General features: G+C 40.2%; 1 protein-coding gene across 17 annotated transcripts in view; it reads left to right on the top strand.

Moving 5' to 3' along the window:
• Nucleotides 1-2,040: 2,040 nt before the first annotated feature.
• The window catches only part of VEPH1 (ventricular zone expressed PH domain containing 1), a 94,548-nt gene continuing 79,904 nt past the window's right edge, over nucleotides 2,041-16,684 (top strand). For 8 of the 17 annotated variants that reach the window (XR_008578243.1, XR_008578244.1, XM_054834994.1 and 5 more), the window contains exons 1-3: nucleotides 6,956-7,258; nucleotides 9,832-9,902; nucleotides 15,584-15,875. Coding sequence is in view for 15 of the 17 variants with exons in the window: in XM_054834994.1 (XP_054690969.1) it covers nucleotides 15,738-15,875 (138 nt within the window). In the remaining 2 variants the exon portion in view is untranslated. Of the gene's footprint in view, nucleotides 2,120-5,087; nucleotides 5,108-6,947; nucleotides 7,259-7,662; nucleotides 7,744-9,831; nucleotides 9,903-12,714; nucleotides 12,868-15,415; nucleotides 15,438-15,583; nucleotides 15,876-16,684 lie in introns of those variants that run through there. The other 9 variants (XM_054834984.1, XM_054834983.1, XM_054834985.1 and 6 more) reach the window with 9 other exon arrangements.

Below are 16,684 nucleotides of genomic sequence, written 5' to 3' on the forward strand. Positions count from 1 at the left end.
GGGCAATCGAACTTAATAGATTAGTAGAAAATTACCTTTATGGTTAAAGTCAGTTAGATTGGCTATGGGAATTTCAGGCCTCAGCCTAAATTTTTGTCTTACTCTGTGAGTTCTGATGAGGAAAAAAGAAAACCCTCAGTTTTCTTTTCTTTCTTCAGAAAAAAGAAATACAGTTAGATGATGATGTAACTGTGTTGGTGTTGAACCTTCCAGGTGTTCTGAAGAGTTCTCCATATGGATCTATGTGATGAGTTTGCACCTTTCAAAAGTAAGATTAAACTTATCTGAAATACCATTTATCTCAGAATGTGTTAATCTGATTTTTTTTCTATTTTCTCCCCAATGTAATTGACAGCAAAATTGAATCAGTTTACTACTGAGTTGGACTTGAAAGGTGAATGCTAAATTTTCTATTACTTGATTTTAATGCAATCTGTATACCTCACTATTTGATAAATTCAGACCTGCTGGGGAAAAAACGAGAACCACATTTTGGACACAAAGGGATCAGATGTTGACTTATGTTGCAGAGACCATTGGTTTAAATTTTTAGTTTATGAGAGAAAATTGGTTTCTTTGCAATATGTTTTGAAAATTCAGGGAGTCGGTTTCATACCGGAGCCCCTGCTCTCAGCCACATGTCTTTGTGAGATGCTGATAAAGCGTGCTGGATAATAAACCAAACTGGTTGTTCTGACCATGCCACAAGAGTCAAAGCTACTTTGATGGCCAGGAGCTGGGGCAGGGAGGTCTCAGCTGTGTGCCACCTCCCTGGGTGGAGACACAGACAGCTGGAGCATCCTGATACCCCCTTGGTGCCAATCCAGACCTGCAGGCATCAGCAGCGACCCTGATAGCATGAGTGCCCGATGGAAATGGGTTGAGAAGTTCCAGAAAAGGGAGTCCAGAGGAGATTTAACAAAAATTGAAAAATAAGCAAGAAAACATGAGAAGAGTTAGAAGCTGACAGAAATATTTGCTCCTAAAGGAGATGTTTGAGAGAGCAGAGAATCCTGAAGTCAAACGCTGTAACAAAACAGTGATCTGTTGTCCTTGATTTCTCATGGAGCAGGAAGAAGTCTTTGGCTACTGGGTAAATCCCTGATTATGAAGTGTTGAAAAGTTTTGCTTAGGGAAGCAAGATCAGAACAAACATCAGGTGTGCCTAGACCTGACAGCTCTTGCCTCAACATAAGGAGGTAGGTTAGATCATCTCTTGAGGATTTCCCAATCGTACATGTTGATGGTTTCTTGCTCACTTATTTATATAGAGGCTTTCTTCTACAAATTTAGCAAACAAAGCTTTGTCCTGGAAAGGCATTTACATAGCCACATTAGCACTGATACTAATTCATTTAAATAACTTGTCCCATGAGGTGCTGCCTCTCTTTTTTTTATTTTTTCTTTTTTTTTCTGCTGACTGGTTTCCTTAAACCTCCAAGTAACTGCCACTACTTAACTCTGATGCCATTATTGAAATTAGAATTTCTGGTGAAAGTACTATGCTTCTTGTTTGTTTTTCAAAGCATTGTGCTCATGTGTGAGGTATAGCATTAACGATAGTAAGCTTATTAAGCATGTGAACAGATGTTTTACTGTTTTTTTAAATACTGGCTCTTATTGTGACATCTATCCGTAGCTAAGTGGAGAACCTGTGCACAAGAAAGGCGTGAGCGCATTGTATCGCGTGTGCTGCTTCTCTTTTTTGTAAGTTAGCATAAATGCCTGTATTAATTTTAAATGTGGATCTGTGGTATGGATTATCTAGTTTCATTAGCAGCTTCAGAGGGTAGGTGTTTAATATTAATAATCACTGTTAGCCCATATACTTAATTAGGATGAGAAACAGCTGGATGCTGTGCAGAACGGGTCTTGGCTCCAGACACTGTGTCTCTGCAGCAGGCATGCCCTGATTGCCAAGCTCTTAACTCAGGGCAGCTGAGAACAGTGTGTCCTCATGGTTACTTATCAATACTGCTTTTCCTTCCTGCTTTTAGGACCCTTTTAAAAGCTTCTGGCTCCTGACCAGAAATCAGGAGTGTGAGCACCTATTGGAATAGTCCCCTGTGTTCAGACAGTTTTTCTTCTGCGTGGGAGTAGCTGCCTTTGCTCTCCTAGGGTAAGTTTTCTTGACTTCTGCTCTCAGGGACAGAATACAAGGGTTACTTGGGCTGTCATGCACAGTTTAATTCATGTGTCCTGGCTGTCCTTAAAAAAACCTTTTACTTAAGCCAAATGCAGATTTCAACCCATTCTGGTGTTACAAAGTAGGAAAAACATTCAGAAATCTAAGCAGTGAAAAATACAGCAGAACTGTTAAAGGACTCCTCACCTTGCAAAGCTTGTAACTCCAGTGGCACAAATCCGGCAGTTGATACTCTGCTTGGTACAGTGTAGAAAAACTCAGCAGTGGAGTTATGCAGCTCAGTTAGCACAGTTCATAAACTATGCAGCTCAATTAAGGAAGCCCTGTATGTGGGAAACAATGTGAATGGAAATAGATGCCTGAAGTAATAAAGTATGCAGTTTGATTGGAAAATGATGCAGGTGGTTAATGAAAATGTTACCTGATATGTAAAATGTGAATGGAGTGTGTGTGCCTGTATATGTAAAAAAAGAGATTGGGTGTGTTTGCAGCTTGTTGGTCACAGCAAGGGAGGCTGCGGAGCAGCTGAAGTACGGTCAGACGGATCTGCAGTGCTGTTTGTTTGTCACCTGTGAGTATTTGGAACTGTCTCCAAACCAGCAGTGGCTATACAGAAATGAGTATGCAAACTTTTTTCTATTTCTGATCTACTCTATCAACGAGGTGGCACCTAGATGCACAGCAGATGTTGTCTTTTGTGATGCAGATGAGCCTTTTGGAGCAGTGCAGCTGATAATGAGCTCTGTGTATTGTTACAAGATAGGGCTGCCAGGCAATAACCACCTACGAACCTGACTAACAAACAGCTACAGTGCTGAGGCAGGGTCTGGCTCCTCTGAGACAGTGGGTCAAATCCTATAGTTTTTAGACTTCATTCGGGGAAAACCTCTTTTAATTTCCACAGGAGCTTTGACTTTGCCTGGTACACATGATTTGGCCTTTAGAAATAAACAGCTATTCTAAAACTGTCAAACAAGATTGCTGTGCTTTGTTGGTAATTGAATGGAGTATAAGCAATACTTAGTATGGAAAAAAAAATAGAATAGTTAGAAAATAGCTTTAGTAATTAATATGGAATTTGATAGAAATACTAGGTTGACATCTAACATTTTTTATTTGTCAGGATAGTTTACAATCCTGAACAATCCACTTAGTGTGCAAAACTATGCAAGTACACTAAATATTGGGCTGCTGCCAGTCAAATGCACGGCCTGGAAATGCTTCTTGTTACCTAGTCCATATAGAAACCAAAAATTACTTCATAAATGTCTGTGTCGTTATTACTTTGTTGTCTGGGACAGAAAATGGGCATAAGGTAACTTCAGGAAATACCTCCTGGGAGGACAAAAGACTTTAGATCCTTGTAACAGCAATAAGAGCCTCTCTGTTAAATTCAGTGGGCTTTTGAGAGGCTCTGTTATTTCTGGAGTGAAATATTTCATCCTCACAGGAATGGAAACACCAGGATGTGTTATCTGAAGTTGGGGGGGGAATCAAATTGGATGTCTCCTATTATGGTAGAGAAAAACATTGCATCCAGTTTTACAATTCTTGGACACAATTCCTAACATGTATGTAAAAGATGTAGCTATGAATTAGTGAACTATGACATGTGATCGGTAAAGAACTTGCTTACAAGGGCAACGTTTTTATGGTCCTGAAGGTATTTGTATCCTCACTGATTCCGTCAGAATCAGAGGAATGCTGCCAGGTTTTAAAAATATGAGCGGATGAGGGGAACGTTCATCGGTGTCTTGTGTGGTAAGATTTTGAGAGGCAGGAGTGCGTGTATTTAAAGGACAGTAATGGGTGGTGCCCCATCCCGTGCTGAACCTGTCTTCTGCCAGTGCCACCACCAGGGACTGCCCACCAGGTCCTGCAGCACAGCACAGCATTTTGCCACGTGAACTTGTTGTTTACCTCAACGCAGACTTTAACTGCAAAACCGGGTAATTATTAGTCAAACACGTAAACCATTTGGAGGCATGATCTGGGATTTCTATACTATTCTCCTTGTTTTTCCGTGGCTGACTCTTGGTGTGCAACAGTTTTTTGGCATCGAGACAGACTGCAGGGACGTCAACCTGTGTCTTCCATTAGCCTTTTATGTTAGTAGGGTGAGAGGGAGTTGGATTTTTATGAATACTCTAAATTAAAGAGACTCCAGCCTGACTATGAAATTAATAGAGCTATCAAAAAACCCACTGTCATTACACAACAATTGTTAATTATTTACAAGCAAAATTCTGCAAGAACAGTATTGTAGCTGTCAGCGTTGTCGTTATTAAAATTAAAATGCTTTGTCTGGGTAGAAGATAACATGACTCATTTAGGCTAAATGCAATTAATATGGAATATTCTGTTTCTCTTCACCAGTTAGTTGGAGAGAGAACAATAGCATGTCTCTTTCCTAACAAGATGCTTATTTTAAAAAGTCTAACAAAATAAATATTTTCAGGGCTTTGTTTAAAAAGGACATAAATTCATGGTAGCTATTAGAATAAAAGTTAAACCCAAGTTTTTTCTAGGATGGGAAAAACTGTTTTCATAAAGTAAATACTCCTTTTTCAGATAGTGAAATGTACGTGAAAATACTTTTGCCTTATTATCACAATATATTGTTTTGCCTTCTCATCACAACATATTGTTCACCATGTGCATTATTGGCTTTAGAGTTGTGAGTTGCTCAAGTGCTTTTTGCTGTCTCTGATCCCATTTGTCTTTCCAAGCATGTCCTGGTTCAGCGGTAGTTTCTTGCATGTAGTTGATTACAGCTTTTATAAACAGCAAAAGGAAAGTCAGAGAACTTCTAAGATGCCTGCACTGGATGGCTTGAGTCAGCCTTCCTGCTCTATACTTTCACATGCCATCTTGCATTAGCTAAGATTTCATTGTCTTAGTGACATTAATGGTGTGCTGCTATGAATCCATCAATGGAAAAGCAGAAGCAAGAGAATTAAGGTATGACTGTGTCAGGGTTGTAAAGGGTGATGATAGCATGGCAAACCTCCGCAGGGAGCCTACAGATCGGAAGGGATCGAAGTGCCTAGCTTGGAAAGGGCCGTGCCACTGTCTTTCTCCATGGTAATGGCATCAGTCGTCTTTTCAAAGCTTGTTTGGGTCTCTCTCACCTGATCTTCACTTTGCTGCCTTATATTCCCCAGCCTGCTCCCTGTCTTGGTTTTCTTTCTGACTGTACAGATAATTCTGGGAGCAGAGCACATTCACTTCCGAGTAAGAGATATTCTGTGTGGGGACTCCTTTCTGCTGGCCACCTTGTGATGTTAAGAGAACGAGTTGTCTGAGAACAGTCAATGCTGGTCTTATCCTTTCGGTTATCAGGAAAGCTTTTCCATGCAAATCTTCTGAGGACTGTTGTTTTTTACAACTGTAGTTGTGTTTGAGTAAGTACAAAACCAGCTTGTGGTTTTGCTTTTCCTTCCACACAAAAAAAAAGAAAAGATTGTCAGGCACTGGGAGGAAACATTACTTTGGTTGCTACTAGAAGTCAAAAGTACACTTGCAGTGAGTGAAGGAATCAACCTCTTAATTCCTGCTGTATAAGGACTTTAGTAGTTATTGGATGCAGAAGTGAAATCTGAGACCCTCGTTTATGCTCTCATAGTCAGGCCATACTGCCCTTTGAATTTTTTTTTTTTAAATCTCTTGTTTAGAAAATTATTTTTAGAGTGAGAATATTTATGTTCTGCTAAGAGTTTGCTTGTTTTTTACATTCTTATACAGGTAGGAGAGAAGCAAGCTGTGTTCTTCATATACATACTAAGTTAAAAGGAAGATGCAGAGAACATGCAATTGCCTTTTATTTCAAAACCAAGAATGACTTTCTTAACATCATTAAAAGTATGTGTTCACCCACCATTAATTTTGTATTTGTTTGTAGAGGCCATGGTAGAATGAACAGGAGGGAAAAAAAAAAGTGCTGTTTGGAGGATTTGCCATCAAAATTGAGGTTATATGAGTGAATGCATATTCTATGGAACGGATTCTTTTTAAAACTGTATAACTTATAAATCCTTTCTGTATTGCAAAAGGGTAAAAGCCCTAACAAGAAGGGTACAAACGTGCCTCCCCATTATCTTTGGGCGAACAGTCTTTCTTTTCTTCCAGCAGCTGGCTGAGAGCGCTTGACCTTACACTTTGCTGTTCTGAGAGTTGGTTCATTTGATATTACTTTGGCTGTTATTAGAAAAATGTCAGTGCTGGGACACTCCCAGTGTGGGTTTGATCCAAGGCTTTCCCAGGGAAGGAGGACAGAGTGAGTATCAGTTCTGTCAGGATCCTTTGGGTAGGCTTTAGTTTCGGTTGATTTGTTTGGAATCTGGAATTTATTTCTCAAAGGACAGTTAAGGGGAAAATTATATGGACGTGCTTAATGTGGACGGGAAGCTTGTATGCAGAACACTTAGAAATCACTTCTCCTCCATGGCTGCCAAGGTGGAGGTGCTGAGGTAGGTCCTGGGCACTTGTTCCACCTGGGCAGTTATGCTTTCTAAGGGCTGTCTGAGGTTCTGCAAATTGGTGAGATGCAACAGGTGTGAACTGAAAGGATGCATTTCCTCCAGTGTCCTGCTCTTTCCTGAGCTTTCTTTTGGCTAATGTTCCTCCAAAGACACTGAAAGGGTCCAGCCTTCTCACCACCTTCTGAGAAGAGGCCCCATAAGTAATATTAACTTCTGCAATTTCCTCGTTACTCTTAAGCAAGTTATTAATTAACTGAATGTAACCACTGGCTGTTGATAAATCCTTTTAACTAATTCAAATTCCATATCAAGCTTGGAGCGTTTTCACTCAAGCTGCTGCTGAAGTTAAGCTTTGTGAAGAATTAGTTCTGATCTGGTTTTGAGTGCTGGAGTTGGGGGAAAATGGAGAGAAGATATCTGTTTGCTTGATTCCACATGACAACTCCAGGGTAACTGAATAGACTGTACGGTTGGTTTGACAAGGCTGTGCACCGAGCCAGCAGCCTCGCATACCAGAGACAGGGGGATGGAAGGGGGACTGACAACTGTAATGGATTTTATCAGAATCTCTCTAAAGAGCGACAGTTTGCCTTCAATTATTAATGTTTTTCAGAGCTTTCTCTTCTGAGAGGTATGAATAACTAACTTAAATATGCATTCACGTAACATTTTCAATAATGAATAAATTACTGCACGGAAAGAAGTTGAGTAGCAGATCCAAATATTAAATAATGGAAGAGGGTGTAGGAAATGTAGTCTTTAATAGTATGACTGTCACTGTTTTTTCTGTGAATGCAGGAACTGTGGTAATTATATGTATAAGTGTGTTACAGTGATGTTTGTGAAAAACATTGTAAGTTAGCTTGAAGTGGCACAGAAAGAAAAAGCAGTGCTGGTGTGGTGTGTGTGACAGCACGTACGTTAATCCCGCGCTGCTCTTGACTCATGCTGGGGCTCAGATTTGTTTCACTTCCCCCCCCCCATGCTCAGGAGGTTTTTTGTGCCCAGTGCTGAAGAATTATTGCCTTATGTTAGGGGAACATTGAAAATGCAGGCTAGGGAAGCTGCTGGCCCTATTAAAACATGTGCTGAAGAGAAGCTGCGGTGGATTGCCAGGTACCTGGGAGGAACCTTGGGATGTTCGGTGATCGTTGGGTGACTGCTATTTCAGGAGACTTTGAGGGGCAGTGACTTTGAATTTATGTATTGCTGTAGTCCAATTGTCACTTCCAGAGTGGCATTCTTAAAGACCCTATGCTGTAGTCCCTCATGCTCTCTTCCATTTGGTCTTTCACTCTTTTTAGACAGAAATAGCTATTTATACATTTTGTAAAATTTTATAACGAGTTCTTGTTATGTAACATCACTACAGCCTTGAAAATTTGTCACAGCTACAAAAGCTCCTTAAGCAATGCTTGAAAATGCCCCGCTCTTGAGAGCATCACTGTGACAATGAGTGCATTGGTATTTGTTATATGAAGCAATTTGTTCCATATTAGCAGTGTGCTGTTCATTTTAGCATAACGTTTTAATATCGTGAAGATATTTAGAAATGGAATTCTTAGAATTGTGTCTTATTGATGGTAAAAAAACCCCAAAAAACAACCAACAAACTACTAAGTCTTATGAAGTGTTATATATAGCATTGGTGTGTTCTGAAACAGCAGTCAAATATGAACCTTTGTGATTTCTTATATACTGAAAATTGTAGAAAGCTGCCTCGACAGCACATATATTATCAAGTAGATGTACATATATATAAAAAATTTGGTCAAGTTATAAACTGTTTTGCAAAAGTAGCACTTAACAAGTTAAGTACATTCTTACCACTCCGCGTCAGCTGGGTTCTGCATGGATTGTATGGCCAAAATTGTCTCGGAGATCTGTGAAATCTGGTTCACTTAAAGCAGCATCTGACCTGTGAAACCTCCTGATTAAGCCAGTTTATCGCAGGGGAGAATATTTACACGCTGATTTAGATGTCTAGGAAGAACACTGAACTCAGTTCAAATGGAGAATAGCAGTATAGCCCTGCAATTCTGGTAGAAGAGATGGCTCTTAAAAGAGGCTGTGTAATTCCTCTGATTATTTTGCAGTTGCCTCCACTAAGATTACTGCTTCCTTGTGTATAAGAACTGCATGTTGAGAGCAAGTCAGCTCCCTGGACTGCAGCAAGGTGTTTCATTAGCAAAAAACATTTTTAACCCTAGCCTAATTAGTAGACTTCATAATTTATTGTTTCATCATCTGGTCCAGCTCAGCATCCATGGGATTTCTAGATGACATGAAGTGTGGAAACCTGTCATGACAGAAAAAAACCAGAGAGGCTTGTAGGAAACAATGGTTGTCTTGTGGGAAGAGTTTAAATATATGCAGCTGATCCCATGGGAACTGCTGTAGTCTATTCACCCTGTGTGAAAATGATGCTCTTTCAATATAATCTTTAATCCTTTTCTTTCACTGAAAAATGTGAGAACTTTATTTAAAAGTTTTGAGAGAGTGCTCTATTTTAGTGAGTAAATGCTTTTCAAACATAAAAATAAATCAAATTATTAGTGTAACATGGAGAGAAAAAGTTCTCTGAAATGTCTTGCAATATTTTGTATATAAATTGCACATGTGAATGTTCTTGGGAAAGCTTCAGGCTGAAAATAACCAGGAAGCTATCCAGACTTTCTTTTTTTCCTGGATGGGGAAGGAAGTATCCAGCAGTCTTGGAGATATTACAAACTTTTGTAACTCTTTGAGACATAATTTTTCTAATTCCACAAAACTGATTTGGTTTTTTTTTTTCTTGTGAGATGGGGGAGAAGGATTTCAAGAGAAGGGAATCCTATCATATGCACAGAATAAAAGTTTGCTTTAAAGATGATTCTAATCTTCCTCCTATTCATGGAAAAGTAAAATAAAACTAAATATGCAGTTGTCAAAAACATTTGTCCCCACCCCCAGAGGGAATGGAAACCTAAACCTTGCTTTGTTCAATCCATGCATGTGTGAATAACATCACAAACTCCCACAAGGTTTAGTAGAGCTGCTGTCCTGTTTGTGTTTTATGGGACCATGTCCTAAATATTAAACCCTGTTTGGTGAAGTACACAGTTGTATCCCTGGAGGTATCATGCGGCATGTATTTTATAGTCTGCACACAGAGTGCTGAAAAGACAGAGTTACTAATACTATTTCGCTTTTGCTTTCCTATAGTGTCTTTCATCTAAGGCATCCAAAGCACTTCATACAATCCAGTGTATTAAGCATGGCAACATGTCTGCGGGGTAAGGAAATTGATTTTTTTTTTTTTTTTTTCCTTTTTATAGATAGACTAGTCAAAGCATTGGGCTGTGATTTGCCCAAGATTGCCATGGTAAAGCAAGACCTCTGGCCTCCTAGTCCTGGAACCTGAGTTTCTCTCTGTTATAGGGGAATTCTCAGATCAGCTTCCTCTCCTGTGTAATTTACTCGACACTTAGATTTAAGTTACTTTTTTGAACTGGGTGTTCAGTTTATAACCTTTAGATTTCTTTCTTTAATATTTTTGGAAAATGAACGTTACCTCTTGTTTATCAAAGAGCTTCAGTGTCTGTGGTATCTTGGTCCTTCAGCACAGAACAAGAAGCACCAGCTGGAAGTTCTCCAGCTGGGACCTGTGCTGCAGCATTTGAGGAGAACCACACATGGTGCTCACAGCAAACTGAGTGTTACAGGGGAGAATGGGGTTTGGGAAGTGCTGAATGAATCTTGGATTCACTTGGGAGCCCTGGCTGTGCACTGGGTTTGGAGTATCACCCCTCCTCTGTGTGGAGGGGCAAGGGGATGGTTTGTACTCACAGCCTGTTGTCTCTTGATGTACTCAACTGCAAGTGGCCGGTGGCTTTGAGAGCCTGCCAGGACTATCCCCGATATTGCTGCAGGGGTGAGTTAGCTCAGGACCAAGTACTGTGCATGCTTAACCTCCATCTGAAGTGCAATGTTATGTAAGTTCACGTACAAGATTGGTTCAACAGTATAGTAAGGTTTTAATTGTCTCTTGTTTTGCAGTGAGCAAACTAGATGATACTGTGAGGTTCACCTAACATGAACTCTAGGTTGCCTTCATTTCCTAAAATTCCTTAAATATAGTGAGGGTTTTCTTGATTTGTGTTGCTTAGTATGGAACTAGATTAACAATATCATTGCGCGGTTATTTGAAGGTTGCACTTTAGTTTTCAGTGGGGTAGCACCTTCTGGTAAAATCAAGCAACTATACTTTAATTTCAAGTCTTTTGGAAGTTGAGGAAATTATTCTAATTTCTTGTAGAACTTCCCTCACTGTAAATTTTAAAAATTTTATCCTTTCCTCTTTCTCTTTGATTTAAAAGATTTTTTTTTTGTCCTTCTAATGTCATTCTACAGAATTTGAGTTCCTGATAAAACTGTAAGACTCAAAGTTCAATTGGCTTTTGGATGCCCTTAGGTCCAACTGCCCATTTACATGGAATTTTTATTGTTAATCTTCTATTATTGGGAGAATTATTTTGCAAACAGACCAATTCAATTGCTTCAAGCTCTGAAACCTGTCAGGCTAGCTTTTATTCTGATTGCTTCTGATAAGGAGCTTTGGTAAGAATGCTGTGCCTCCAGCAAGCTGAGAGACTCACCTTGGAGGGGAGCAGCTTCAAGGTCCCAGGGAACATATGGCTCTTTCAGCTTGTCATGAAAAGGGAAACTAGGTGTTGAAAATCAGAATCAAAACTTTGAATGAGGTGTGGGACTGCACCGTGAGCCGGTGGAAATGGTCTGTGTTATAAGCTGAGTCTTTTTTTTCCCTGCATAATGATGATCTGAAGTTTGTTACAAGAGCTGGAGTCGCTGCTTCATTTCCCATGTTTTGACCATAGGAAGATAGGGATCCCTGCTGCCATCCCCCATGGACACTGTGCTGACGGGGAGCCACGCAGGGTGGACCAACTTTGGCAGGACCCTTTGGCTGTTTTCTGGTGCTTGTGCACACAGGACACACATAAGTCTGATCAGTCTCAGACACTGATTTGACATATACTGTAACCTCTGTCCTGTGTGAATGAGAAGATACTGACAGGTGATGTGGAGTCAAGGTGATGAGAGATCTCGGGAACCATATTCTGAAGCAATTCTATTGTCCAACCTGACCCTTTAAAAAAAAAAAAAAGACTTTTGTAGACACGTGTATTATGCTTTTCCTTTTCTTCAGTGCCAGCTACCTATTAGTAGAAAACAACACAATCTTGTAGTGAGCAAGGAGATGCTTAAGGGACAACTCTCTCCTTTTAAGACCTATGCAAGAAGAGTGTTTTCAGCACTGTTACGTAACATAAGTATTAAGAAGATTTGCTATAATTCCATTTCAAAGAGCTTATAGTAAGTAAATGTTTTTCTGTATTGTCCTTAGTGTTGTCTATAAAACTTACATAAAAAGTGTCTGTTCATCAGACAGAGAACAGAGCCTTTCTGAGAAACTCTTCTCCTCAGTGTGCTAGAGTATTGTTTGCCAAAGGCCGAGAAGGGGCTGCTGTGTTTCAGTGCAGCTGATCAAAGGGAGGGTTCCATGGATCTTCGTTCCTAGAGCGTTTTTCTAAATTATGCGTGCAGATTTTATTGTGCTACTTATGGGAGTAATGTGAAAAGCCAAAGCAAATTTCTGACCCTCTTTTGTGTTCGTGTAAAGCGTTACAGAATGATAGCATTTATTCCTTTGGACAGAAAATCTCTTCTGTAGCAAGTTTGTTCACTTGTTCTTTTTCTTTCAAACAGTGTGAGCTTACTGAGGGTTTGGGGGGTTTTTTGGTGGTTGTGTGTTTTGTTTTTTTTTTTTTTTAACATTCTTCCCAGGGTAGGATAGCTTTCCACTAACACAGAGAGTTCTGTTTTCTCTATTAAAAACAACGGCCCTCAAGTGGAGTAGGCTTTGTATTTTGTCCTAGAAACAGAGCTTTTCATTCAGAGATAAGGCCTCTCTGCATTTAGGTTCCTTTAGTCACCTGACGGAGCCATTGGTAACTTCTAGGCTGCTTTAGTCTGCATTCCTGAAATACCTTACTCCTGGCACAGCAATTAACAGCTTCGGGTTCACTGCTTGCCACCTGATTCCCCAGCTCTCTGCTTGCCCTTGGATGCTGCCTGGGGTAGCAGGAGAGCAAAGCAAGTGGTCAGGCTTTGCTTCCAACAGCACAAGCTTTGCACCTGTAACCATCATTGAGGATGTCGTTGTGGAATCGTGAACAGGTAAAAAAAAAATCAGTTTGTGTCTGCAGCTTTTTGAACTTTCATTTATGAATTTGAGAATTGCGAAGTATTAGTACGATGGGCCAAATCTCTTCTGTGCTTAAACCGTCCCATTCGATTCAGTGACTGGTGATTTATGCCATAGCAATCGTCAGGAGATCTAGCCTGTTGTGCCTCAGGGTTTGCAATCTTATTAGCTCTTGTCTTGTTGCAAATAATCAAGCTAAAAGTTCTGTGTAATGATATTGATAGACTTGGGAAAATTAAAAAAAAAAAAAAAAAAAAAAAACCAAACCAAAACTTACAATTGGGCTTATAACAGATCAAGTGTAAGGTGCTGTATATGCTACTAAAATAGAGATTGTTGCTTTGAGTTATTTCCAGAAGGTTCTTGTTATTTTGCATTGGGTTTGCCCCTTATTTCACGTTTTGCATTTTTTTTCGCTGCAAAATAGCATAAAACAGAGAAACAAGGATTAAGAATACTCTATACCTCAAAAAATAATTATGAGTTATCTAGGTTGTGACAATGTAGTATTCTTTTCATCAACTCGAGAGAAGAACCTAGAGGAGTTGGCTGTGAATCCACATGGGCCTCTGGGAGACATGCTTGGTAGATCTTTTCCTAGCCTTAAAATCAATAAATAGCCTGTATTAGATGAATAAGTGAAGACAGAGGGAAAGTTTTCATTTATGACATAATGCTTGTATTTTAATACCTGTTCCTGCAGACTTCCACGTGCTCCGGCAGGCAGGAGCTCGTGCCATCGGGGTGACAGTGGCTGTATGCTGCTGCAGCAGGTTCATCTAATGCAAACCTGTGTGGAAGATGTGGTGGTGTTCAAGTCCTTAATTTGTCACACTTCCCTGCTTCTTCATCACTCTGTCCACGAACAGCCTATTTTTCATAAGATTGCATTTTCTCCTACGTTTTACTTCAGCTAATATATTTCAAAACTCAGATGTTTCTCTTTCCTCTATTATAAAGCTACAGGGAAGTTTTACTCCTTGGAAACACTGGGTCATTGAAGCAATATGCAGAAAGGCAGGCTGATCCAGTTCTAGCAACTGCTTTTCCAGTGCGTGACACTTGAAGTTAACTCAAACTCTTGAATTAATGAGTATCATATTTAGTGCATGCCTACCTTAATTTCGTTAGCTAGATTGTCGTATATCTGTTGTATTCCTGCAAAGAGACACACTAGTAGCTAAGCTGAAACTTTGTTTAGCTTGTCACATACCTAAATGTAAAGGGCAAACATATATACATGTATATTCGATGTATGTCCTTACATTTAGGTATGTTCAATTCAGAAAGGCAGCTTGATTCACAAAACAGCAACTCACAACAGCCTACTTTGCAGTTTCTCTGAGTGATGCTGTGTTTATCTCCACATGCTTCATTATGGAGAAAATATCGATGATGCGGAAGATGTTGGTGTTGAAGTGAGAATGATCACTTGTGCACTAAAAGATGGCCAGCACAGATGCAGTTAAAGCTAAAGGGAGCTTTTTTCAGTAAAGTCTGGAACAGCAGGCTCTTCACCACCCCACTTCCCTCGCAGCTCTGCCTGAAGTACTAGCAGCCCATGGAGGGCCCTGCAGTTAGGGGTGCTCTTTGGGGCTGAAAAATTGTGGCTTGCTGTTTTTCTTTGTTATCGTGAATAGTGTTGGTGGGGAAGGATGGGAGCAGTGCAGTACAATCAGGAGCTGAGGGAGAACAGACTGCCCTTGTCCTGTTCCTGACGGTAGGGCTGTCATGGAGACCCTCGGAGACCCTTGGAAGACTTGGACAGACGTTTTCTGCCTACATGGACTTATACCTGCCTTAGCAAAGTCCAAGGAGGGTGTCCAAGCCCTGTGGGATGTTTGGACCCTGCGCTGTTGGTCCCTTCCTCACGTGCGCTGAGGTTGGCCATGAAGACCCTGGCTCAAGGGTGTATGAGCAGAGGGACCCATAGCATGAGGCAAGCCCTGGCAGTCTTGGAATAACAAATAGCACTTCTGAAATGTGGAAAAAAACCAAGCTGCTTCTATAATTAAGGCAAACGTCTCCTCTGTGGATGCTTTAAATGCCAGAGTTTTGGGGCGTAAGCTCAGATCTGTCCTCTTTCACAAGTGTGTGCACGGTGTGAAGCCTGGCCCCACTTGGCTCAGCTTCTGTTAAATTCCCCAGCCAAGGAGAAGTACGTAGTTTCAGCTCAGCCAAGTGTTTGTTTTACATGAGTTGAAAAGACTGCAGGGATCACTTTGGCAACAAAACTGACTGTTTTTCTAAATAAAAATCATTATCTTCTCAATCCTGCTAACAGTGTATTTCTGGAGTCACGATGCAACAACCCAGAAAACAAACAAAGCGGCTTCACCTGCCTCCTCTAGCTCCGCTCTGCCACTGACCACAGAAAGGCGGCTTGTAATCCTTATCAGTTAGCCCAGTCACCATCCTGCTCAGGTGATAGGCATTGAAAGGACAAAAAAGTGTTCTTATTTGTTAAAAGTTACGTATTGTTTAGCTAATTTGATGCTATTTAGTGTTTGAGGGCAAAAGGTCCTTCAATATGCAGTTTGTGGTACGTGCTTAAGGACGTCCCTGGATCAAGGGTCCCTGTATGCTGCTTGCATACACCAGTTAAAAATCTTTGCTAAACTGGAATACGATAGTCAATGCATTTGCTATTTTTTCCTTTCTTCTTCTGTTTTTTCTTTTCCCTTTTAGATTGTGGCCAAAGAAGTCTTGAAATATGCCCCAGATTTAGTCTTCATATTAAATTGATCGCTACTCCAAAAGATTGTTTTCGTTCTGTCCTCATCTGAGTCATTCGTGCGCATGGTGCATTCAGAGGTCTGGCGGAGTGGCAGCAAACGCAGCCATGCATCACCTGTTTGGGCTGGTTTTGGCACAAAAGGACCTTTCACGTGCAGGGGATCTTTTCTCCTTAGAGGATGCTGAAATTGAAGCAAGCCTCTCGGAAGCTCTTGAACAAATAAGAATAATTAGTTCATCTGCGGTAAGTGAAACACTGTCCTTAATAATTTTTCATGAGATTAAATGTATTGTATAAATATTAAAGACAGGGACATACACAATATAAGTTTCTGAACAACTCAATAATGCCGAGCAAAATGTAAGATTTAAAAATGTGGTAACCAAATCCAGTTCCCACTATCTTTAAAGATATTTCAAGTTCATCTTTATAATAATTTTTATTAAATAATTACTTAAGGCATATTAAAGATTAGCAGGAAGTTACAGGTACACTGTATGTATAGCATGTACTCTCTTCACAGCAGAAAGTGTTCTGAGTGATGGTAGGCTCACTGATTTTGGTAAACTCTTTAATATTGCTGTCCAAACAAACAAAAAAAATTCTTTATCCTTCCTGCTTCCAATCTGTTGAAGGGAAGGAAAAATCTTTCTTTTTCAAGCCATAGGATACTCAAATAGCAAAATGTACATGTTCTCATAACTGCACTTTTCTGGCACTTCATATAGCATGTGATTTTTAGAAATCAGTTTTGGCAATGTCCAACCTCTGACTCTCAGAGCGTTGATCACAGCATTGCTGGTTGCAACAAGAACTGACTCATCCATCAGAACAGCCACTGTACCTGGCTCGTCTCTTTGCTCATTTCTTTGACAGCAATTGCATCTGCGCAGTCTTTCAGCACACTGATCAAGGTATTTTGGCCGTTGCCTCTGCAGTTTGTGATGTACTTCAACTCGCCTAACTGCAGATTATCAGGAGTTTTACGCAAATTCCCCCGATATACTTTTTGAGAGAAAATGCCTGAATTCATTCCAAAATGTTTTCACAAA

This window comes from Grus americana, chromosome 9, assembly GCF_028858705.1.
Source record: "Grus americana isolate bGruAme1 chromosome 9, bGruAme1.mat, whole genome shotgun sequence".
Classification (NCBI taxonomy): Eukaryota; Metazoa; Chordata; class Aves; order Gruiformes; family Gruidae; genus Grus; species Grus americana.